We start from the raw sequence: 22,248 nt of genomic DNA on the forward strand, positions 1-22,248 counted from the left end.
ATTGGCGTCGGGTTTCGGATGAAACTCCGACTTTTTTTTGCCCTAGTCGGACCAGTTTCATCTGACTCAAATTTTGTTTCATGAAACCCGATCCGACCAAAGTCGCTCAACTCTAGTGGTGAGCACTTTGAACCCCCAAGTGCTTCACAGAAGTTTATAACGCAGAGCCGTGAAAATAAAAAATAATTTTATTTCCACAAAAAGAATTATTTTAGCCCCCAATTTTTTATTTTCCCAAGGGTAACAGGAGAAATTAGACACCCAAAGTTGTTGTGCAATTTTTCCTGAGTACGCTGATACCCCATATGTGGGGGTAAACCACTGTTTGGGCACACATCGGGGATCGAAATGGAGGGAGCACTGTTTGACTTTTTGTACGCAAAATTGGCTGGGATAAATGGTGGCGCCATGTCACGTTTTCTAGACCCCGTGATGTGCCTAAACAGTGGAAACCCCTCAATTCTATCTCCAACCCTAATCCAAACACACCCCTAACCCTAATCATAACCCTAACCACAACCCTAACCCCAGCACACCCCTAACCCTAATCCCAACTCTAACCCTAACCACAAGCCTAACCCTAATCCCAACCCCAACCCACCCCTAACCCTAATCCCAATCACTACCCTAACCCTAATCCCAACCCTAATTCCAACCCTAACCCTATTTCTAACCTTATCCCTAATTCCAACCCTAACCCTAATTCCAACTCTCACCCCTAGCCCTAACCCTAGCCCTAAGCCTAACCCTAATGGAAAAATAAAAATATTTTCTTATTTGTCCCTACCTATGGGGGTGATAAAGGGGGGCGGTGATTTACTTTTTTTTTATTTTGATCACTGTGAAAGTTTATCATAGTGATCAAAATAAATGAATGAATCTGCAGCATTGCAGATTTGATTCAGCAGACTGCGCATGCGCCCGCCATTTTCCAAGATGGCGTCGCCCATGATCCCGGACGACGGGACACCGGGACGGCCAGAGGGAGTTCAGAGGCACCGTGGAGGGTGAGAGGGGTGATCAGAGGGCAGGGAGGGGTGATCAGAGGGCAGGGCGGGGTGGGGCGGAGGGAAGGTGGGGGGAACAGATTATGACGGCGGCTGCCGATCGGTGCCATCAGTCAGTGGCGGCAGCCGATCGGCGCTGTCAGTCGGTGTGGGGGGGGTTGGGTCTCGGTCTCCAGCCCTGTCCGATGCTATTTCAGCATCGGCCATCGCTGGATTGTAATATTTCACCAAATTTCATTGGTGAAATATTACAATAGCTCTGATTGGCTGTTTCACTTTTAACAGCCAATCAGAGCGATAATAGGCATGTGGGGGCTTAGCCACGCCCCCTGGGGTTAACGATCAAGTGTCCTGTGTGTGCGGGTCGGGTGACCTTTTAGTGACCCCGGTCACCCAACCCGCAGGAGGGCAACTAATTCATGACGCCACATAGGCGTCATGGGTCGTATTGGCACAACTTTTCATGACGCCTATGTGGCGTCAAAGGTCGGGAAGGGGTTAATAGCCCTATATAATAATAATAAAGTGAAAAATATTTCAATGAGCCCTTAAGGTTTGTGCACACAGAGTTTTAATGAGTACCATATTTTTTGGACTATAAGACGCCCTGGACCATAAGACACACCTAGGTTTTAGAGGCGAAAATTAGGGGAAAAAAAGCAAAAAATGTGGTCATTTCTGTACTTAATATTCCCTATCTTGGTATATATGGTCCCCTCATCCCCATCCTGATACGTATGGCCCCCCTCATTCCTACCCTGGAATGCATGGCCCCCCCCTCATTCCTACCCTGGAATGCATGGCCCCCCCCTCATTCCTACCCTGGAATGCATGGCCCTCCTCATCCCTACCCTGGTATGCATGGCCCCCTCATCCTTACCCTGGTATGCATGGCCCTCCTCATCTCTAGCCTGGTATGCATGGCTCCCTCATCCCTATACTGGTAGGAATGGTCCCACTCATCCCTATACTGGCAGGAATGATCGTCCTCATCCCTATCCTGGTATGCAGGGCCCCCATCTCGTCTTAGTATGCATCGTCCCATCCTTATCCTGGTATGATTGGCCCCCATCCCCATCCTGGTATGCATGGCCACATCAGAAAAACATTAAAAAAAACATTACACTTACCTTCCCGGCGCTCCCTCGCAGCATCCTGCTCCTATGCCCGGAGCTGCATAATGCTTGTAAGCAGCGCATGGCAGGGACTTCATGCGCTGCTTGCAATCCGAAGGACAGCTGCCGGAATACTCAATGCTCTTCACGCCAGAACTGTGTGCGCGAAGCAGTGAGTATTCATTGCTCTCTAGAGAGCACAGTGTCAGCTGGAGACTTCCTGCAGCTGCCGGCAGTCATGTGTGCCAATACTTAAGAGAAATGAATATTCATGGAATGGGGTGAATATTAAGTTCTCTTAAGTATCGGCACACGTCCCCACCGGCAGCTGCAGGAAGGCTCCGGCTGACACTGTGCTCACTAGAGAGCAATGAATACTTACTGCTTTGCACGCACACAGTTCCGGCGTGCAGAGCAATGAGTATGCCAGCAGCTGTCCTTCGGCTTGCAAGCAGCGCATGATGTCCCTGCCATGCGCTGCTTACAAGCATTATGCAGCTGCTGGCATAGGAGCTGGATGCTGCGAGGGAGCGCCGGAAAGGTAAGTGTAATAATGGTTTGTTTTTTTAATGTTTTCTAATGGGGCCATGCATATCAGGATAAGGAAAGGATGGAACCAATCATATCAAGACCAGGATCTGGTAAAAGGGTAGGAAAGAAAGAAAGCGCACCGATCTAAATGTAAATGTATAATTAGATCATAGGTGAATATAGGTATCACTCACCTTTTATATATCTTGATATCTTGCATATAGGTCACTTAGGACCATTAGGTGTTCAGAGGTGGACTTCTTCTGTGGTCGGTATGCTGCAAATCCCTGGTAGCTAGTAAGTCACTCAGACCAAGTAGCCATAGGAATGTTATCCAATAAACTTCATACCAGGTTATTTGTGCTCCCGTAGATGTAGGATCCAAGGCTTCTTATTATCCAAAAAAGGTTTTTAATATTTCTCAAGAAAAAGCACATACAACAAGTTTTGACAGTATAAAATGTCTTCCTCAGGTATATTGTGATAAGTGTTCCAAAATTGTGGATAGCTTTATAAGAAGTAGTGTTATGCTAAATAGTGTGTGGACCACTGAAATGAGTTCCTAACACACCCAATATAGAACTGCTATAGGACCACGATGGGGGCCAATCATACCTAGGATGACATTAAAGAGAAATGAATATTCATTGCCCTTCACGCCCATGGGCGTGGAATGCAGTGAATATTCATTTCTCTTTAGCAGCGGGCACAGGAGTTAGCCACAGCAACTCGCTCCTGCTTCTGTGACTACCGCTCCCCCACCTCCCTACTTCCCCACCACAGTCAGTACATCCAGACTATAAGATGCACCCCCCCATTTTACTCCACATTTTTGGAGGAAAAGAGTGCGTCTTATAGTCCGAAAAATACGGTATTTTGGCGTAAATTCCTTCCAACAAAAAATGCCAGCAAAATTGCTCAAAAAATCCTTGAAAGACTCCTTTTCATTTCTTTTGCGAAAGCACTTTGCCGTTCATATGTTCAGGCTTTTAAGCTTTTTTTTAATGTCCATTTTATGTTTTGCAAAATGCTGGGCGGAGAAAAATTGAGAAATGAAAGTGAATGTCACTTCTTTGAACTGTCCCCTGGACCAACCAAAAGGCTGACAAATCACACTTTAGGTAAAAAAATAACTCTTCAAAAACGCTATAAAGCTACTTCAGGAAACAAAAAAATTCCAAAATAAAACGAGTTTCCGGAACAAGTATCTACTTGAAAATGTGTTGTTATTGACTACCTCAAAAAAATTCCATGCTCCTGTCATACCCTAAGGCTATGGCCACACTATCAGTATTTGTTCAGTATTTTTTCTCAGCATTTGTAAGCCAAAACCAGGTGAGGAACAATCAGAGGAAAAGTATAATAGAAACAAGTGCACCAATTCTGCATGTCTGACCCACTCCGGGTTTTGGCTTACAAATACTGATGTGAAATACTGACTACATACTGATAGTGTGGCTGTAGCCTTAGGGTATGTTTACACCGAATCTTTTAGCTGAGTTTTTGGAGTGGAAACTGTTCAAAATCCCCCTCAAAATTTTGGGGTTTCCACTTCAAAAACTAAGCAAAAATACTCAGTGTGAGCACACCCTATGTGTACACAATGTCTTTTTTGGGCATATTCCCCCTGAAAAAGTGCCATAAATGCGTTGCCAAAAATCAGCCTAAATCACAAAACGACACTGCTGCGCATACGTTCAGTCTAATGTCACTTCTTTTGATCTATTCAGGGTTCACAAACCTTGAAGATGTTAAAAGAAGTAACGTGCTCATTTTTTGGGCAGTTTCATTAGGAAGCCCACAGCTTTATATAGAAAAAAAGACTCCATGGATTTTTTTTTTTCCTGAAGCATTCTTTGCAGCCTTTTAATCAGGCAGAACAATCACAAGTGGATTTCCCATACAATTTAGTTGTAAGAGTTATCCAAACGTTTTTGAGGAGGATTTTAGTGAGGATCCAACCACAAAAAAAATCTCTTCTGAAAGCCTAAGTATGAACATAACCTTAAACTTCATTTTTGCACACTGCTCAATGTGGCTGCTAATATGGCATTGTGGCTAGGCAGGTATTGTAATCCATGTTTCATTGGTTTCATAAATTGACATGTCTTATGATCTTCTGACACAGGGTGAACGGGAGAATGAGGCAGGGAAATGTCAAGGTCATTTGCTAAAGTAGGACGCGGCCTCTTTGGTATTAATCTGCAGCACAGAACTTAGCCCAAAAGCGGTTAATACAAAGATTTGGGGACAGCACTTATGGAGGGTTGATCCACAGCACATGTCGTATTTAATACAGACAATAAGCAGGGTTGATACAGGCAATTTGTGCACTGTCTGAATGCCCGACATGGGCTCACCGGCCACAACCCCAGGCAGGTTCATGCCACCAGGCAAAATTATTAGTGGCGTTCTTTGTGTCTCCACTGTTTTTGTGGGGGATCTGTAAGATTCAGCATCCTCCAGGCATATAAACCTCCTTGTAGCTTGTCGTCAAGTGGTAAAATGCGGACTTTATTGTGCCGTTGTTCAATGCCACCTCGAAATCAAATAAGGTCTCAACTTGAGAGGAGCAGGTCGAGTCGCGGCATTCCGATCCAGGTCAAGTGGTAACTGGCGCTAGAAGGGAGGCCCGCAAATCCTTTACCTTTTAGTGTCCATGATGCGGCTTTTGATTAGCCAGGACTGGCGCGATATCATCTGTGCGTCACGTCGCACAGATGGAGCTGCACCAACCCTGACATTCAGCTGTTGCACCGGGGACGCCGTAAGGTAAGAGATGTGCGGGCCTCCCTTTTAGCCATCAGTTACCACTGACCTGGACCAGAGTCCCGCGAAATGATCCGCCCATGTCTGGTCTCATCCCACTATTGGAGAGGATAGTCGGAAGCCATTTGATGTTTCTGCCTTGAGTTTTTCTTGTATATTGTCTCCATTCTCTTCTATTTCCATTAACTGAAAAGCTGGTGGCAGCACATAACCTTGGATGTGAGACATCACGGAGCTATAAATACTCTGCAGCGCTCGGAGCTGTACAATCCAGAGGTGCAAATTGGCATCAAACATATTGGAAAAACACCACTGGAAAAAAGTTTTCCTCTCCGTCACCTCGGCTGATCTTGCTTTTTCTTCAACTACTTTTTTTTTCCCCCTTAAGTCTATAAAAAGTATCAGTGACGGAGAATACTTGTTACCTATCCTCTCAAACTGGTTACTGGTTTTATGCTTCGGGAATGCAAAAAAGTAAAATCAAGATTGTGTATATATAAAAAGTTGCTTATTTATGCAGTGTTGTGAGCGTATGCTGCTAACGAAACACGATGCAATGCCAGCATGTTAGCAGTATTAACTTGGGCGTGAAGAAAACCATGCCCAAAGCGAAACTGGAGATTTTTGATTTTTAATGTACAAGTCTTCAATATCCCACCTAATTGGATAGCACCATCTGTGTTACACGAAATATAATCGGTGCCATTGTAACATGTAGCAGTGATGGAAATTCAAGGTTCTAATCTAGAATTTCATAAAAGTGCTCTACGTGATTATTGCCTTCACTCCGTTCATTTTAATATTTGGCAAAGTCAGAGACTTGAATTAGTGCAGTCCTTTACTTCCTCCCTGCCGGTGCTCACTACAGACGGAGATAGGAAAAATACTGTTGGAGGGGTTGTCCACAGGAGCAGACAATAACTAAATAACTAACTAAATAAACAGTACTCACTGCTTGTTGGATTTAGATCAGCACCCCCATTAAGGGCAGTCAGCGGTGGTGACGCCAAAAGTATGGGATATACCTGCTGAGATCTCTGATTGCCTGACGTGTCCCTGAGCTGGCATGGCTCATCATCGTTGACGTCCTGTTTTGATTCTTCCTGGTAAGGTGGATCTTCTAAACCTTTTGTCCAGAAGAGCAGTAGTAAATCAGCACGGACTGATGATGTGTGTACAGCAGAGTGGTCGAGTTGGAACTATGGAGGCTGTAGAGGCTGGATGGCGACTGGACAAATAGAGCAGTAGCAGAGCCGGGTAGAACAGGAGGGTTACAGAAGTCCTGAAGCACAGTCCAGCAAAGTAGCTGAATTGAGTATGTCAGCAGTCGCACTGGGGCTGTGTGGCAGAGCCCTACAATGTAGCAGAGTTGGGTATGTCAGGAGGCACACTGTAAAAATGTAGCAGAGCCCAGCAATGTAGCAGAATTTGGTATGTCAGGAGACGCATTGTAGAAATGTAGCAGAGCCCAGCGATGTAGCTGAGTTGGGTATGTCAGGAGGAACACTGTTAAAATGTAGCAGAGCCCAGCGATCTAGCAGAGTTGAGTATGTCAGGAGGCACCTTGCAGCAACGTAGCTAAGCTAGCAAAGTAGCAGAGCTGGGTATATCAAGAGGCACACAGTGGCAATGTGGCAGTGGTGGGTATGTCAGGAGACACACTGACTATGAAGCACGGTCCAGCAGTATAGCCAAGCTGGGTATGTCAGAAGGCACTTTATGGCAGTATTGCAGATGTGAGTGTGCCAGGAGACACAATATAAGCAAAGTGGAGCGGTGATCAACGGGAATAGTGGTGGACGCCAACTACCTTAAAGGGGTTTCCCACTACTTTACAAGTCCTTTTCTTGGGAACTAATAATTTTTAAATCCTTCTGTAACCGGAGCTGCTCCTCTGGTCACATGATCTCTGGCTGGAGGGATAAAAGAACAAAAAAGTGGGTTTTTTTAGGATATTTTTGCATTCGGTCACTTGTTTATAATTTAAATGCATTGTTAAGTGATGACGTGTTTTAAAGGGGTTGTCTGGTCCAAATCAATAAGCCTGCTGTCACTCTGTGTGACTGCAGATTTATGAATTCCCCAGTGCACACACTGAGCGCTGCGGGGATTCGCTGGTTTCTGACCCGGATCAGAGAGTATGTATGTGTTATACATGCTCCCGGCCAGTGGGTGCGACCTCGCTCTCCTTACACTTGTATGGCGCAAGGCCACACCCTCTATTCAGCCACGCCCACTGCACGGCTGCTTTTCCACTCAGCCGGCTCACTGCTCCTGTACTTGCCTCTCCTGCAGGCACAGCTCTCCTTTATATCTCGCTGTATACAGGAGCGTAACTACAATAGGTGCAATCACAACCAGGCCCTGGATCCCTGGGGTCCAAAAAGTTAATTTGCCCTATGTCAAATGGCCAATACTATTAAAAACTTGCTATAATTGGGGGCCCTTTTGGAGCTTTTGCATTGGGGCTCAGGAGCTTCAAATTTTGCCACTTGACGCTCATGGGCCTCCAATTCTAGAACATTTTTTTCAAATACTGAGAAAATTCCTTTAATATTTTAACCTAACAGTGAATGGCAAGTGTATACGCAGGAAATGTGCTGATAAAGTCCTGTGATCACAGCAGCATTGGCACTGATGTAATTAGGCGACTTCTGTAATAGCAATGTGACCACAGGTGAACATGAAAGCGGAGAGAAAAGAGGAATGGAAGGAACAACATCAGCTAGCAAATTTGTAGAAACTAAGGCAGTAACATGGCAGTCAATGAAAGCCTCTTCTCGTTAATGAATTGGAAAGAGAGAATTGCAAAAAACTGCAGCAAAGGGAACAAATTTAATAAATAATCAAAAACAGCTTTATGCTGCCTTTTATCCGGTAGAGATGGCTTGCTGCAAATCCAATCAATTTTTGTAATACTAGGATCAGTATTGGTGGCACATATTGTGCCATGTTAAACCACTGCTTTGGGAACAGAGTCCACATTGTGCTCATTATCTGTCGTTTCCCTGCAGTATTGTCCTCACTCCCAGCATTGGCGCTAGCACCCAGCACTCCCACAAAGGAGGCTCCATCCAGCGTGGTGAACGGGTTGGAGGTGTCTGAGCAGCAGAGACCTTGGCTATATCTAGAAGAGATGGTGAATTCTTTACTCAGTACCGCACAGCAACTAAAAGCCTATGTGGAGCAGGCGAAGAATGAAGCCGTCGCCAACGCGGAGAGGAAGGAGGTAGGACCGGATTTAGGATTTCCATGTGAAGACAACCCCAAAGTTATGTGAGATGAACTTTTTTTTGCCACCTGTGATGACAGTTTTGTGGTGAGTGAAGTGGAAGTAGACCAGATTGACAGGGAAGTGACACATGGTGGCAGGGGAGTGACACATGGTGGCAGGACCTGACTACACACAGTGTTTGTAGTCTGTAACCATGGAGACAAAAGACTCAGGAGATATAGATGCAAAATAACAGAAGATTTTCAATCAGGGCTATTATAAAGTTGCTTCATTTTATTTTTTTTTTAGATGCACTGGCGACTGACATGTAAAAATAGCTTACAATGGTGTAAGAATCACCTTACTAGTCCCTTACCTTCTTCATGCTTCTCTGGTCGCCAATCCCTGTTTACGGAACTCCCAACAGTGACATGTGACCACAGCAGCCAATCACTGACTGTAGCAGTGATGTTTTCAATCTGATGCGGTCACGACTTCGGTGGTCACATGATGCATCGCATTAGCTAGGCGAGATCAGTGATCAGAGTAGTCAATGCAGAAGAGGCTTGGGATTGGTGAAGTATAGCTCCTTCTATTGTTTTGGACTATTGGCAGCTGTTTGTAAAGAAAAAATTTAATAGGGTTTGATATCCTCGGAGGTCCGGTTACTGAAACAACTGTGCACCAGCATAGACCTATCCTTCAGAACACTTATTAATTAAAATAGTCATCTTTCCCTGCTGCTTTTGATCTGTCATCAAGTCAAAAGTATCCAGTGTTGGCATTTATTTTATTCCTGCTGCTCCCCTGAGTATTCCATTTATTTGTTTTTTAATCCACCATATGGTTCCAGAGATATGGGCCTTTTTATTTAGCACTTATATTTATAGTCTTTTGCCAAGAGGGTGTGGCTCAAAGGATAACTATGCAGAGCAGCTTAAGGACCCGCCTCAGAGGATCTTCTGAACCACGCCCCCTTAGTAAAGATCATAAGTATTAGCACTCAATAGAAAGCTCCATATCTCTAAAGCCGTATGGTGGATTTGAAGAAATAATTCAGAGGACCAGGGGGAAAAAAATAAGATCAAACACTGGTAACAGGGCCCTTTCAAAGGGGTATTCTGGTTTTAGCATGTAAATCCTATTTTTTTTTTTTTTTAACAGTTACACGATTTTCCAATAAATGCTCTATTTCAATACATTGCTGTTTTCGGATGCTGTAATTCATTGATGACTTTGTTCATGTGGTGGGCACAACTTGCTGAAGGACAGTGACGATACCTGTCGGTCCATCACATGATCGACATTGATCTATCGGAAGTTCATAATGAAGGTTCTAATCAATGACCGCGAGCCAAGATCTTGGAAAAAAAAAATGAGAAACTGATACAGAGAGCAAAACTTTTGAAAAAGCAAAAAAAAAAAAAACCCACAATACTTTGTTAGCTGACAAAAAGAATGAATAACGAAGAATAAATAGCAAAGATAAAAAAAGTAGAACTTGGACTTATGTTCTGTTTTTCACTTTTTTGTTTTTAAATGCATGAGGCCGAGGTTGTAACCCCCCCAGAAGTGTGTGCACGGTGACATTACTGGCCAGCACCCACCGTGCCTATGACACAGGTCAGCTAGATGATCTGTCATTAAATCCGTAATCTTCTTATGGGACAGACAGGTCCGTTTGCGGCTGAAACCTGCTTTAAATCCTTCATGGTTGAAGAGATTGTTTCCCATACAGTCATCTTCCAGGACCTGAGCTTCCCTCACTTAGCCAGTATTAGGTGTCTGATATTACGTAGTTTACTGACTTCCAATCTAGTCCCAATGCCACGGCCCACCATCCACGTCACAAAAATGTTCCAAATTGAAAAACTGTTCCAGAAACCTCTCCAAGCAGGGACTGGAGTGAAATGTGCCTAGAAAAAAAAAGGATGTTTAGAAAGTAGTGTTGAGCGAACGTGCTGGGATAAGGTGTCATCTGAGCATGTTCGGGTGCTGAGTGTCTTCGGCATGCTCGAAAAATATGTTCGAGTCCCCGCGGCTGCATGGCTCGCAGCTACTTGACAACTGCAACATATGCAAATATTGCCTAACAAACAGGCAATCCATTCATGTGTGGAACAGCCGTGAGACATGCAGCCACAAGGACTCGAAGATATTTTTTGAGCACGCCGAACACACTCGTTTAGTGTCATGGTTAGGACATGGTTAATGTCCTGTTCTCACAGGGTTAACTTTTGCCGGCCTCTCTTTGGATCTGGGAGGGGTATTTATACTCACTCCAGACTAGGATTCCCTGTCAGCTATACTGTTATTCTGGCTGTGTGTCTGACCCCCCTGGTGTGCGTGGATACTGCATTGCTTGTTTGATTCCCGTGTATGACCCGGTCTGTCCCCTCACTCAGTTCTCTGTCTCACGTTTTGGTATTATTGTCTTCCCGTGTTCTGACCTCCTGGCTTGGCTATTGTTACTCCGTTACAGTTTGTCCCTATTGTACCGTCCATTGCCCGTTCTGGTTTTCTGATCTATTGCTACGCCCTGACTATTCGTTCTGTCTAACCCTTTGGTACTGTGCTGCTATGTTGTGCTTTGACCCGGCTTGATCTGGTTTACGTCCCTGTCTATGCCCCTTGGTAACTTGTCCCGTAGTTACCTTTCTAGGAGTTTCCCTGCAGCTCCTAGCAATGTGGAGCTTAGGCCACGCCCCCAGCGGTCACGTGCTTCAGGTCCTGATAGTCTGAAGCACGCATCGTCACCGCTACTGCCCTGCTCCACAGGTATCTTTGAGCACTGTTTTTGTACTCAGGACACGCGCACTGGCTCAGTGAGCCAGTGCAGTGCGGTGATCCTGACATTTAGCACATGAGCATGCTCAGATAACACCTTATCCCAGCACGTTCGCTCATCACTAATAGAAAGCCATGAATCGTGGACTTCAAGTGCACTGCTGTTTCACAAACGGATCCGAAGACAAATATAATTTGAAGTGGTTTAATGTCAGCTCGTTTCAGAGTCAAATCTGACTTCTTCCTCAGGACAACCACATGTGAAAGTGGCCAAGTTACATAGATGCAGGTTAAATGCATAAAAAAAATCAAATAAAGGCGCCAAAACCAAAGTGGTGGGTAGAAAAAGGATCACATGTATTAAAAGTCTGCACCGGAAGGAAGATTTTACTCTGAAACGCATTGTCATTTAACCACTTCAAATTATATTTGTCTTCGTATCCGTTTGTGAATCAGCAGCGCACTTGAAGTCCATGATTCATGGCTTTCTATACATTGTATACCCCTCTGTGGATGACGCAGCAGCTGACAACTATTCAGCGATAGTGGTTGTGTCACACACAACCCTAGTAGACAGCAAGCACCAAAGTATTGCAGTGTATTGTACCTGTGATGAAAGGGGGTTATCCAGGGGCTGTTTTTTGTTTTTATTTTTTTACCGTGGATCTAAAAGCTCCCCGGTGCCAGCTTAGAATGATGACCAACCTATCCTGCCAGTGATTCAGCTGCTCCACGTCAACAGAGCAGCTCTTTCTCTTCCAGGCTCCTCTGTCAACAGGGTGTGACTGCCGACATCATGCTGATTGACAGCCAGCTCCCTGCAGTTAGTTAGTGGGGAGCCGGCAGTCAATCAGCATGACGTCAGCAGTCACGCCCCATCAACTGAGCAGAGCGGAAGAGGAAGAGCTGCTTTGCTAATGTGGAGCAACTGAATCACCAGCAGCTTTTTTTTTTTTGATTCATCATTCCAACCCCCTAACATTTTTCTTTACTGTCAATAAATAAGTGAATAGTGTCATCCAAAACGACAACTTGTCCTGCAAAAATTTTTAAGAAATAGTTGACGTAAAAAGACTGGGTCGAAAAAAAGGAAAAAATGGTGGGAAGGGATTAAACCTTGGTGTCATCAGATTTGTCTTATTAACCTTCTCTTTTCCAGCAGTTCTCCAATCATCTTTTCCAACAGACAGAGGACATAGATGGCAAACACGAGCTTTTACTTCGGGTAAGCCCTCGCGCCCTTAGATTTCGAGCCTTTTCTGCAGTGCACTAGTACAATCTGACGTGTGATTCTTCACAGGACCCTTGGGTTCCATATTGTCATGCCTGCCTGATCTATACATGGGATAATTGTGGCGCTCCTGAGGAATTACGCACGTTTTTGAATATTAATACTCGGATCTATCTTTAGAGTTCATGTGTCCTATATATATAATGAACGTTCACACAGCACAAAGCACTGAAAGTGTGACAGATTTATGAATGTAGCGTCACCGGAGAGTCGCACCTCCCTCCTCTCGCGCGCTCTCTGCATCTCATTACCTCCCACTATTTTAAGGAGTTTTAGTTCCTTTCCTTCACACTCTCTCCTCCACCCTGATGTTACGTGTCTACTCATCCCCTCACGTTCCTCAATGTCTTCATGCTTCTTTGCAATGAATTCATCCTGTTGCATTTCTTCTTCTTGGTTTTCTAATTGCGTCAAGCGGAGGTGTTATTCTCGTCTTTCTAGGATAATTATCATCTTCTTGGATATTTCTTTCCTGTTGCTTAATCGGTTCTCTTCTGCACACAAATGGCATCGATTCGCGGATAAATAGTAAAAAGCGAAAATAATGAGATAACTAGAAAACCGTCATCAGCCCTCAGTGTTGTATACCGCACTTGTTTCCAGCAGTACAACATTCTAAGACAAGACTTCATTGAGACATCTGGAAAAAAAAATATTTTTTTTTATCCATGTGATAGATCCAATTTTCGTTCAATTTTACCATCAGTGCCGCATCCCTTTTCCTCATATGCAAAAAAAAATGTATAAAAATTTGAAAGTTTCTCCTTTCCATTAATATGGACAACACTCAATGACACATGGGTGGTATCCGTGAGCTGTTTTTTCCCCTGATCCATTGATTTGAATGAGCAAGTTTGATCCCCCTCCAAAATAATGCATATGTAAGCCTCCCCATGGACTGGGTTTGTATTCTGTAAAAAACAGATGAAACATGTTGGGACAATTCGTTGTGTTAGTGTCGGGGTAGAACATCACCCTTATCTCTAAAAATTTTTTAACCCCACTGCACCTCCACAGGAGTAACTTTCCCAGTGTAGGAAACCTAGTATCTCATTGTAAGTGATCTTTAAAAGGGGTAATAGTATTTTGTAAAGTGCGTCAACAGAAAACCCCACCAGCAAAAGCTGTTATTGGAGGTAGAAATCCTAGAAGTCAGTATCGGCCGTCTAAAGGACCATGCCCTGTGACTTAGGATAAGAAACCAAACCAGGAAGTCCATTTTCCAAAACGTGTTTCAGGGTGTTTACCACTCATCAGTGCAAAGCAGGAGAACTGGTTTGGGTGGGTGAGAGGCCTCTGACAGGGGGAAGTGTAAAGTTTAATGTTTCTTCTTCTGGCGCATGCCAAGTCCAATTTTTTTTTCATCACAAATTTAATACATTTCCATTGATGTGTGAAGTATCTGACTAGTTCCAAAATGCTACATAGGCACTACAGAACAGTACAGAGACACAGTAGAGTGTCAATTCAGGACACCAAAAAATTCAATTTTCTTGCATTATGTCCTTACGTCAAGTTCGTGTGTTATCCCACGTGCATTTTTATGACATTATATTTCACAGCTGGGATAATGCGGTAGCGGAATATGTAGGCGAAACAGATTTCTTGACATTTTCGTTCACTTTTGTTTTCAAAATGTGCATTTTTTAGGATGAAACACTCATTTATAAAATGTGCCCACCTTCGGTGTCCAATGGTTGTACTCTTTTGCCCCATGGTGGCCATTAGCCACAATGGTGGGGCTTGGTTTGTGAATGTACATTCAGATGCTCATTCTGGTTTCACCCTTAGGAATTTGTGCTTAATTTCTTGTTGTCCTTGTGATTGACTTAATTAGGGAAAACATTTGGTTCCACAAAATCACAACTTGATCTTACTTCTAAGCGAAGGCTGGTGATGCATACACGCTCAGCACTGTCGAGCTTGCATGTTTTCAGTAAGAGGACAATAGTTTGACAATGACAGCACCTCTGATGATCGCTTATTATTTTGTAAACAAAAGGATGGGGCAGTTGAAAACCATCTGCCCGATCGTTATCTTCCCCAACATCTGCAGTTGGGGGAGTCAGTATTTCCACATACACCTTATTAGATGGTCATCAGGTCCTGCCTGGGCTGAAGTGTTTGGCTAACTTTCCTCTGATGTGTATGTAAGCTTTACACTCTCATCTATCTTTACAGAAGAACCATACGGGAAGCTAGGGTAGGTTTTAATGATGCCCAGTGCATCGGACATTATGATCACTGACTTTATTACTTGGATGACACATGTATTCCATTATATTTTATGTCATGCTCCTACAATGCTACTGAATTCATTCTTCTAGGAAGGTGACATTAAGTTTCTAACACTACTCTGCTCTGTATTCAGCAGTCCTGTGTAAATTGCGGCAGAGAAGCTCTTAATGAATGCACCGGCTGCCACAAAGTCAATTACTGCTCCATCTTCTGCCAGCGTAAGGTAAGAAGTTTCTCAAGTATGTCTGTAAGAGCCTTTTTACCGGACCAACTAAGATGTGTTTTACCCAGACCGTATCTGAACAGTCCCATAAGAGCTCGACTGATGAGAAAAGTGCATAATGTGCTAATAGTGTATAGCCAAAGAAGAGCAAGGTGTTGTCATGCCCCCTTCATGAGGCAAGGATATATGTGAGGCCTGCAGACTAATGAGATTTTTCAATTCTTTAAAACGGTGCACAATAGCTAGAAGATCAGAATTAGATTGTTGTGGGCCCAACCCTTGCCCCCCCCATCCTGATCAGCTATTTTAAGAGGACCTGTCACCAGGTCCAAAGTGGCCATACTCTCCTTAGTATTGCATTTTTTGTTTCTTTTACGTCCACTATACAGTTTCAGAGATATGGGCCTTATTAGTGCTAGTTGTTATAGTCTTTACAAAGAGGGAGTGCCTCACAGGATCCTCAGGGGCGTGTCTTTATTATGTTCTACATAATCACCCTGTGAGTCACGCCTCCTTTGCTAAAGACTATAACTATTAGCACTAAATAAAAAGGTCTATCTCTGGAAATTTATGACAGATAAAAAAAAGAAGCAGAATATTCAGAGGAGCATTGGAAATAAAATAAGAGCAAATACTGGACTCATTTGACCTTGTGAGAGGTGTTATGAATGAGTCACCGAGGAGAAAAAAGCAAAACAAGCTAAGTCACAGAAAACCAGAGAGGTTGGTAACTATGCAGATTGCAGATCCCTGATACTACCACACAACTAGCAGCAGCCGTGGAGCATACCTACGATGTTCCTAGACGCTTCGTCACAGCCGGAGGACTAAATAAGTCTGAAGCATGAAAAGGGGAAAACTAACTGCCCCAGAGCAGACTCCAAAGGAATAGATAGCCCCCACACATGTATTGACGGTGAAACAAGATGAAGGCACAAACACAGGCAGGAAAATAGGCTGAGCAAACGATGGGGCCCAAACTAACTAGAGAGGAAAGGAAAGGAAAGACACTGTCTGCAACCTGCAAAAAACCCTACAAAAATAATGTCCAACACTTCTGATAGCAAAATTAACCCTGAAGTCACTAGACTTCTCCCACTATATCAGCATATCAGCACTCTGAAATATTCTGAGACAGAGCAAAAAGAGACCAAACTAGTAAGGGACAAAAAGCAAATTGGCAAAATACTGATAAATAAGAGTGGAAATTCAGCACAGCCCCCAGCCGGGGCTGGCTGACCACACCAAAAAACTGAATAGACCAACAAAATCAAGTGTGAACATTAGCAGAAAAACTTAGCTTTAGATGACTGGAACAGAGCTGAAAACCAAGAGCTGACAAGCCAGAAGGAATCACCAGCAACTGAATAGGGCGTCGGCTGTCTTAAATCCAATCTGAGACTCCTGAGGTCCAATCGTCATCCTCATTCTCAGGTGGCAGATCTCCACCGATCAAATCAGTCTCACTATCTCCTGTTACCACCAGAGGGAGTCAGGAAGGAGAACTCACAACTGGTGAACCAGAGAATGAACTCACAACAGTACCCCCCCCTAGAGGAGGGGTCACTGAACCCTCATCCACGCCACCAGGCCGATCAGGATGGGCCCGGTGAAAAGCACGAACCAATCTATTGGCATGAATATCGGAGGCAGAGACCCAAGAATTATCCTCCTGACCGTAACCCTTCCATTTGACCAAATACTGGAGTCTCCGTCTAACCAAACGAGAATCCAATATTTTCTCTACCTCATATTCCACATTGCCTTCAATCAACACAGGGTCAGGAGGTGCTTCCATAGGAACCACTGGCTCAACAAACCTCTTCAACAGAGATTTGTGAAATACGTTATGGATCTTGAACGTAACTGGAAGAGCCAATCGAAACGAAACAGGATAAAGAATTTCCAAAATCTTATAAGGACCAATACATTTTGGCTTAAATTTAGGAGATGCAACCCTCATAGGAATATTCTTAGACGACAACCAAACCATATCACCCACTTTAAACCGGGGACCAATAGTCCTATGCCGGTTGGAAAATCGCTGGGCCTTTTCCTGAGATAGTGACAACTTATCCACCACTTTTTCCCATATCTGCTGCATTCTCTTAACCACAGTGTCCACACCTGGGCAGGACGAAGATTCCACTTGCCCTGAAGAGAATCGAGGATGAAACCCAAAATTACAGAAAAAGGGTGACATCAAAGTGGCAGAACTAGCTCTATTGTTCAGTGCGAATTCAGCCAAGGGCAAAAATGAGACCCAATCATCCTGATCAGCAGATATAAAACATCTCAAATAAGACTCCAAGGTCTGGTTTGTTCTCTCAGTCTGTCCATTGGTCTGGGGATGAAACGCGGAGGAGAAGGATAACTGAATTCCCAGATTGGAACAAAAGGCTTTCCAGAATCTGGAAACAAACTGGACTCCTCTGTCGGACACAAATTTCTCAGGAATACCATGTAACCGTACCACCTGTTGTAAAAACAAGGGCACCAACTCAGCGGAAGATGGCAACTTTGGGAGTGGTACAAGAAGGACCATCTTCGAAAATCACACAGATAACAGTCATTCTCTGAGAGACAGGAAGATCAGAAATAAAATCCATTGAGATATGGGTCCATGGCCTCTTGGGCACCGGCAAGGGCATCAGCAACCCACTAGAACGAGAACAGGGTTTAGACTGAGAACAAGTCCCACAGGACTGTACAAAATTCCTGACATCACGAGATAAGGCAGGCCACCAAAAGGACCGACTCACCAAATCTCTGGTACCAAAAATACCTGAATGACCAGCCAATGCAGAGGAATGAATTTCAGACATCACTCTCTTTCTCCACTGGTCAGGAACATACAATTTTTCCATAGGGAAACGCTCAGGTTTATCCTCCTGAAATTCCTCCAGTTCGCGTCTCAAATCGGGCGAAATGGCAGAAAGAACTACCCCCTCACCTAGGATGGTAGTAGACTCGGTCACACTAAGAGAATCGGCAAAGAAACTCCTAGAAAGGGCGTCTGCCTTTACACTATTAGTGCCCGGAAGAAAAGAGACCACAAAATTAAAACGCGTGAAAAACAAGGCCCATCTAGCCTGTCTAGGATTCAAGCGTTTGGCCGACTCCAGATAAATCAAATTCTTGTGATCGGTGAGGACCACAACTTGATGTCTAGTTCCCTCCAACCAATGTCTCCACTCCTCAAATGCCCACTTCATGGCCAACAATTCCCGATTCCCCACGTCATAGTTACGTTCAGATGGGGAGAACTTTCGAGAAAAGAAGGCACAGGGATTCATCTTAGAAGTCACAGGGTCTTTTTGGGACAAAACAGCTCCTGCACCAATCTCAGAAGCATCTACCTCCACCTGAAATGGAAGTGAGACATCAGGTTGCCGTAAAACTGGAGCTGAAGTAAATCTCTGCTTAAGCTCCTGAAATGCTGAGATAGCCTCAGGAGACCAATTCAGCACATCAGCGCCCTTCTTGGTCAGATCAGTCAGTGGTTTGACAATACCAGAAAAATTACCTATAAATTTATGATAGAAATGAGCAAAAACCTAAAACTTCTGGAGGGCCTTCAAAGAAGTAGGCTGAACCCAATCATAAATGGCCTGTACCTTGGCCGGGTCCATTTCAAAAGTTGATGGAGATAAGATAAATCCCAAAAATGAAATCCTCTGTACACCAAAGAGGCATTTCGATCCCTTAACAAACAGGGAATTCTCCCTCAAAATCCGGAACACAGTCCGGACGTGTTCCACATGAGAATCCCAATCACTAGAAAGATCAAAATATCATCCAAATAGATGATCAAAAACGTATCCACAAAGTCACGGAAAATATCATTCATAAAGGACTGGAAGACAGAAGGGACATTAGTGAGCCCAAAAGGCATCACCAGGTACTCAAAATGTCCCTCTGGAGTATTAAACGCCGTCTTCCATTCATCCCCGTGCTTGATGCGAATAAGATTATACGCCCCCCTGAGGTCAAGCTTAGTAAACCAGCAGGCACTCTTAACTCTGGAGAATAAATCAGACATCAGAGGTAACGGGTACTGATATTTAACCCTCATCTTGTTAAGGGAACGATAATCAATACACGGTCTTAATGAACCATCTTTCTTGGCCACAAAAAAAACCCAGCGCCTAAAGGTGATGAGGATGGTCTAATATGACCCTTCTCCAATGATTCCTTAATATAGGATCGCATAGCATCATGTTCGGGTACAGATAAGTTGAAAAGCCGACCCTTGGGAAATTTACACCCAGGCATCAAGTCAATTGCACAGTCATAACTCCTATGAGGAGGCAAAGACGCAGACTTACTCTTACTAAATACATCAGAAAAATCGGCTAGATAATCAGGAATATCATGAGACTGAGGAGAGGTGGAGAAAACAGGAGCGTCCCTAAGAACACACTGACAACCCCAACTCACCACAGACCCAGATTTCCAATCCAAAACTGGATTATGAGTTTGCAACCAAGGAAAACCCAGAACAATAGTATCATGCAAATTATGCAGCACTAAAAATTTACAATTTTCTTGGTGGTCTGGGGCAACTCGCATTGTCACCTGGGTCCAAAACTGAGGTTTATTCTCCGCCAAAGGAGTAGCATCAATACCACTCAAAGGAATAGGCGTCTGCAGGGGCGTCATGGAAAAACCACAACGTTTAGCAAAGTCCAAATCCATCAGATTCAACGCTGCTCCTGAATCCACAAAAGCCTTCGTGGAAAACGTGGATAAGGAGCAGATCAGAGTAATTGCCAAAAACTTAGGTTGTATACTGCCCACAGCAAATGTGTATGCAAAACGTTTCTCTCGTTTTGGGCAGACAGAAATAATATGAGAGGCGTCTCCTCAGAAAAAACACAGCTTATTACGCCTTCTAAACTCCTGATGTTGCGCCCTGGACAAAACCCCATCACATTGCATAGGTTCAGACGTTTGTTCAAAAGGTGGCAGCGCCTCCCGTGTAGTTTTACGTTCACGTAAACGCCGATCAACTTGAATGGCTAATGACATAGAATCGTCCAGACCAGAGGGAACAGGAAATCCCACCATGACATCTTTTACGGTCTCTGATAAACCCTTCCGAAAGAGAGCTGCCAATGCACTATCATTCCATGTAGTAAGGACCGCCCACTTTCGGAATTTTTGACAGTGTAACTCTGCAGAATCCTGACCCTGGTTTAATGCCAACAGGGTTCTCTCAGCTTGATCACAGAGCTCCCCGATGAGTTAGGCTTCAAGGCAAGAAATAATTTACAATTATTCTTAAAATTCAGAAATTTAGACCGATCCCCAGAAAACACATCAGGAGTAGGGATCTTAGGTTCAGCAGCATGTGACTGAATGAGGTAGGTGGAAATTCCCTGCACTTCAGCAGCCAGCTGATCCACACGATAAGACAACTGCTTAATCTCCATTAGGAAAAAGAAAAAAAAAATCCTCCTACGGCCCCAGAGGAAAAAGAGGAAAAAATATTAAAAAAAAAAAAATTGACACCTTTTTTTTTTTTTTTTTTCCTTTTTTAACAACTTTTTCCTGCTTTTGAGTACCCTAGAATCTACGGTATGGCTGGTGATTCTGTTATGAATGGGTCACCGAGGAGAAAACAGCAAAACAAGCTAAGTCACAGAAAACCAGAGAGGTTGGTAACTATGCAGATTGCAGATCCCTGATCCTACCATACAACTAGCAGCAGCCGTGGAGCATACCTACGATGTTCCTAGACGCTTCGTCACAGCCGGAGGACTAAATAAGCCTGAAGCATGAAAAGGGGAAAACTAACTGCCCCAGAGCAGACCCCAAAGGAATAGATAGCCCCCACACATGTATTGACGGTGAAACAAGATGAAGGCACAAACATAGGCAGGAAAATAGGCTGAGCAAACGATGGGGCCCAAACTAACTAGAGAGGAAAGGAAAGGAAAGACACTGTCTGCAACCTGCAAAAAAACCCTACAAAAATAATGTCCAATACTTCTGATAGCAAAATTAACCCTGAAGTCACTAGACTTCTCCCACTATATCAGCACTCTGAAATATTCTGAGACAGAGCAAAAAGAGACCAAACTAGTAAGGGACAAAAAGCAAATTGACAAAATACTGATAAATAAGAGTGGAAATTCAGCACAGCCCCCAGCCGGGGCTGGCTGACCACACCAAAAAACTGAATAGACCAACAAAATCAAGTGTGAACATTAGCAGAAAAACTTAGCTTTAGATGACTGGAACAGAGCTGAAAACCAAGAGCTGACAAGCCAGAAGGAATCACCAGCAACTGAATAGGGCGTCGGCTGTCTTAAATCCAATCTGAGACTCCTGAGGTCCAATCTTCATCCTCGTTCTCAGGTGGCAGATCTCCACTGATCAAATCAGTCTCACTACCTCCTGTTACCACCAGCGGGAGCCTGGAAGGAGAACTCACAACTGGTTAACCAGAGAATGAACTCACAACAGAGAGGCCCTCTTTATGTGGTCACTGCTCCTGCTAGTACTGCATAACCTTCATTTAAGCTGGACATTAAGTAGCCGCAGTCTTTGTCTAATTCACTTGAACTCCTGATTCATGAAGTATCTGAAGAGTGGTGTGCGCCAGGCCAGAATGCCACAGATCGCCATGAATTAGACGTGCGTCGTGGTCACTCCCCCGCTGTGCCCCCAAATCAGAGTTGCGCCAACATTTTGTGAATTTTGAAAGTTTTTATGACACTTTTTTGGCGTAAAAGCTTTGATGAGCATCTTTTTTTTTCCCATCTTCGTGTCATACTATTCTTCTGTTGTTCCTCCTTGAAACATGAATAAATTAACAACTTATTGTCACCAATTTAGGCTGTGACCCCACATGTTCTGACATTGTCCACTCATTGTTGAGGCTGTGACCGTACATACTCTTACATTGTCCACTCATTGTTGAGGCTGTGACCCTACGTGTTCTGACATTGTCCACTCATTGTTGAGGCTGTGACCCTACATGTTCTGACATTGTCCACTCATTGTTGAGGCTGTGACCGTACATGTTCTTACATTGTCCACTCATTGTTGAGGCTATGACCCTACGT

General features: G+C 44.0%; 1 protein-coding gene across 4 annotated transcripts in view; it reads left to right on the forward strand.

Annotated features, from left to right (window-relative positions):
• The window catches only part of DEAF1 (DEAF1 transcription factor), a 55,867-nt gene that overhangs the window by 22,950 nt on the left and 10,669 nt on the right, over positions 1-22,248 (forward strand). Inside the window, exons 9-11 of one of the 4 annotated variants that reach the window (XM_073554389.1) lie at positions 8,437-8,651; positions 12,583-12,648; positions 15,086-15,175. In XM_073554389.1, coding sequence (XP_073410490.1) covers positions 8,437-8,651; positions 12,583-12,648; positions 15,086-15,175 — 371 coding nt within the window. The remainder of the gene's footprint in view (positions 1-8,436; positions 8,652-12,582; positions 12,649-15,085; positions 15,176-22,248) is intronic. The other 3 variants (XM_073554391.1, XM_073554390.1, XM_073554392.1) reach the window with 3 other exon arrangements.

This window comes from Dendrobates tinctorius, unplaced genomic scaffold (assembly GCF_039654945.1).
Source record: "Dendrobates tinctorius isolate UK_male_01 unplaced genomic scaffold, ASM3965494v1 ptg000211l, whole genome shotgun sequence".
In the NCBI taxonomy this organism is placed as follows: domain Eukaryota; kingdom Metazoa; phylum Chordata; class Amphibia; order Anura; family Dendrobatidae; genus Dendrobates; species Dendrobates tinctorius.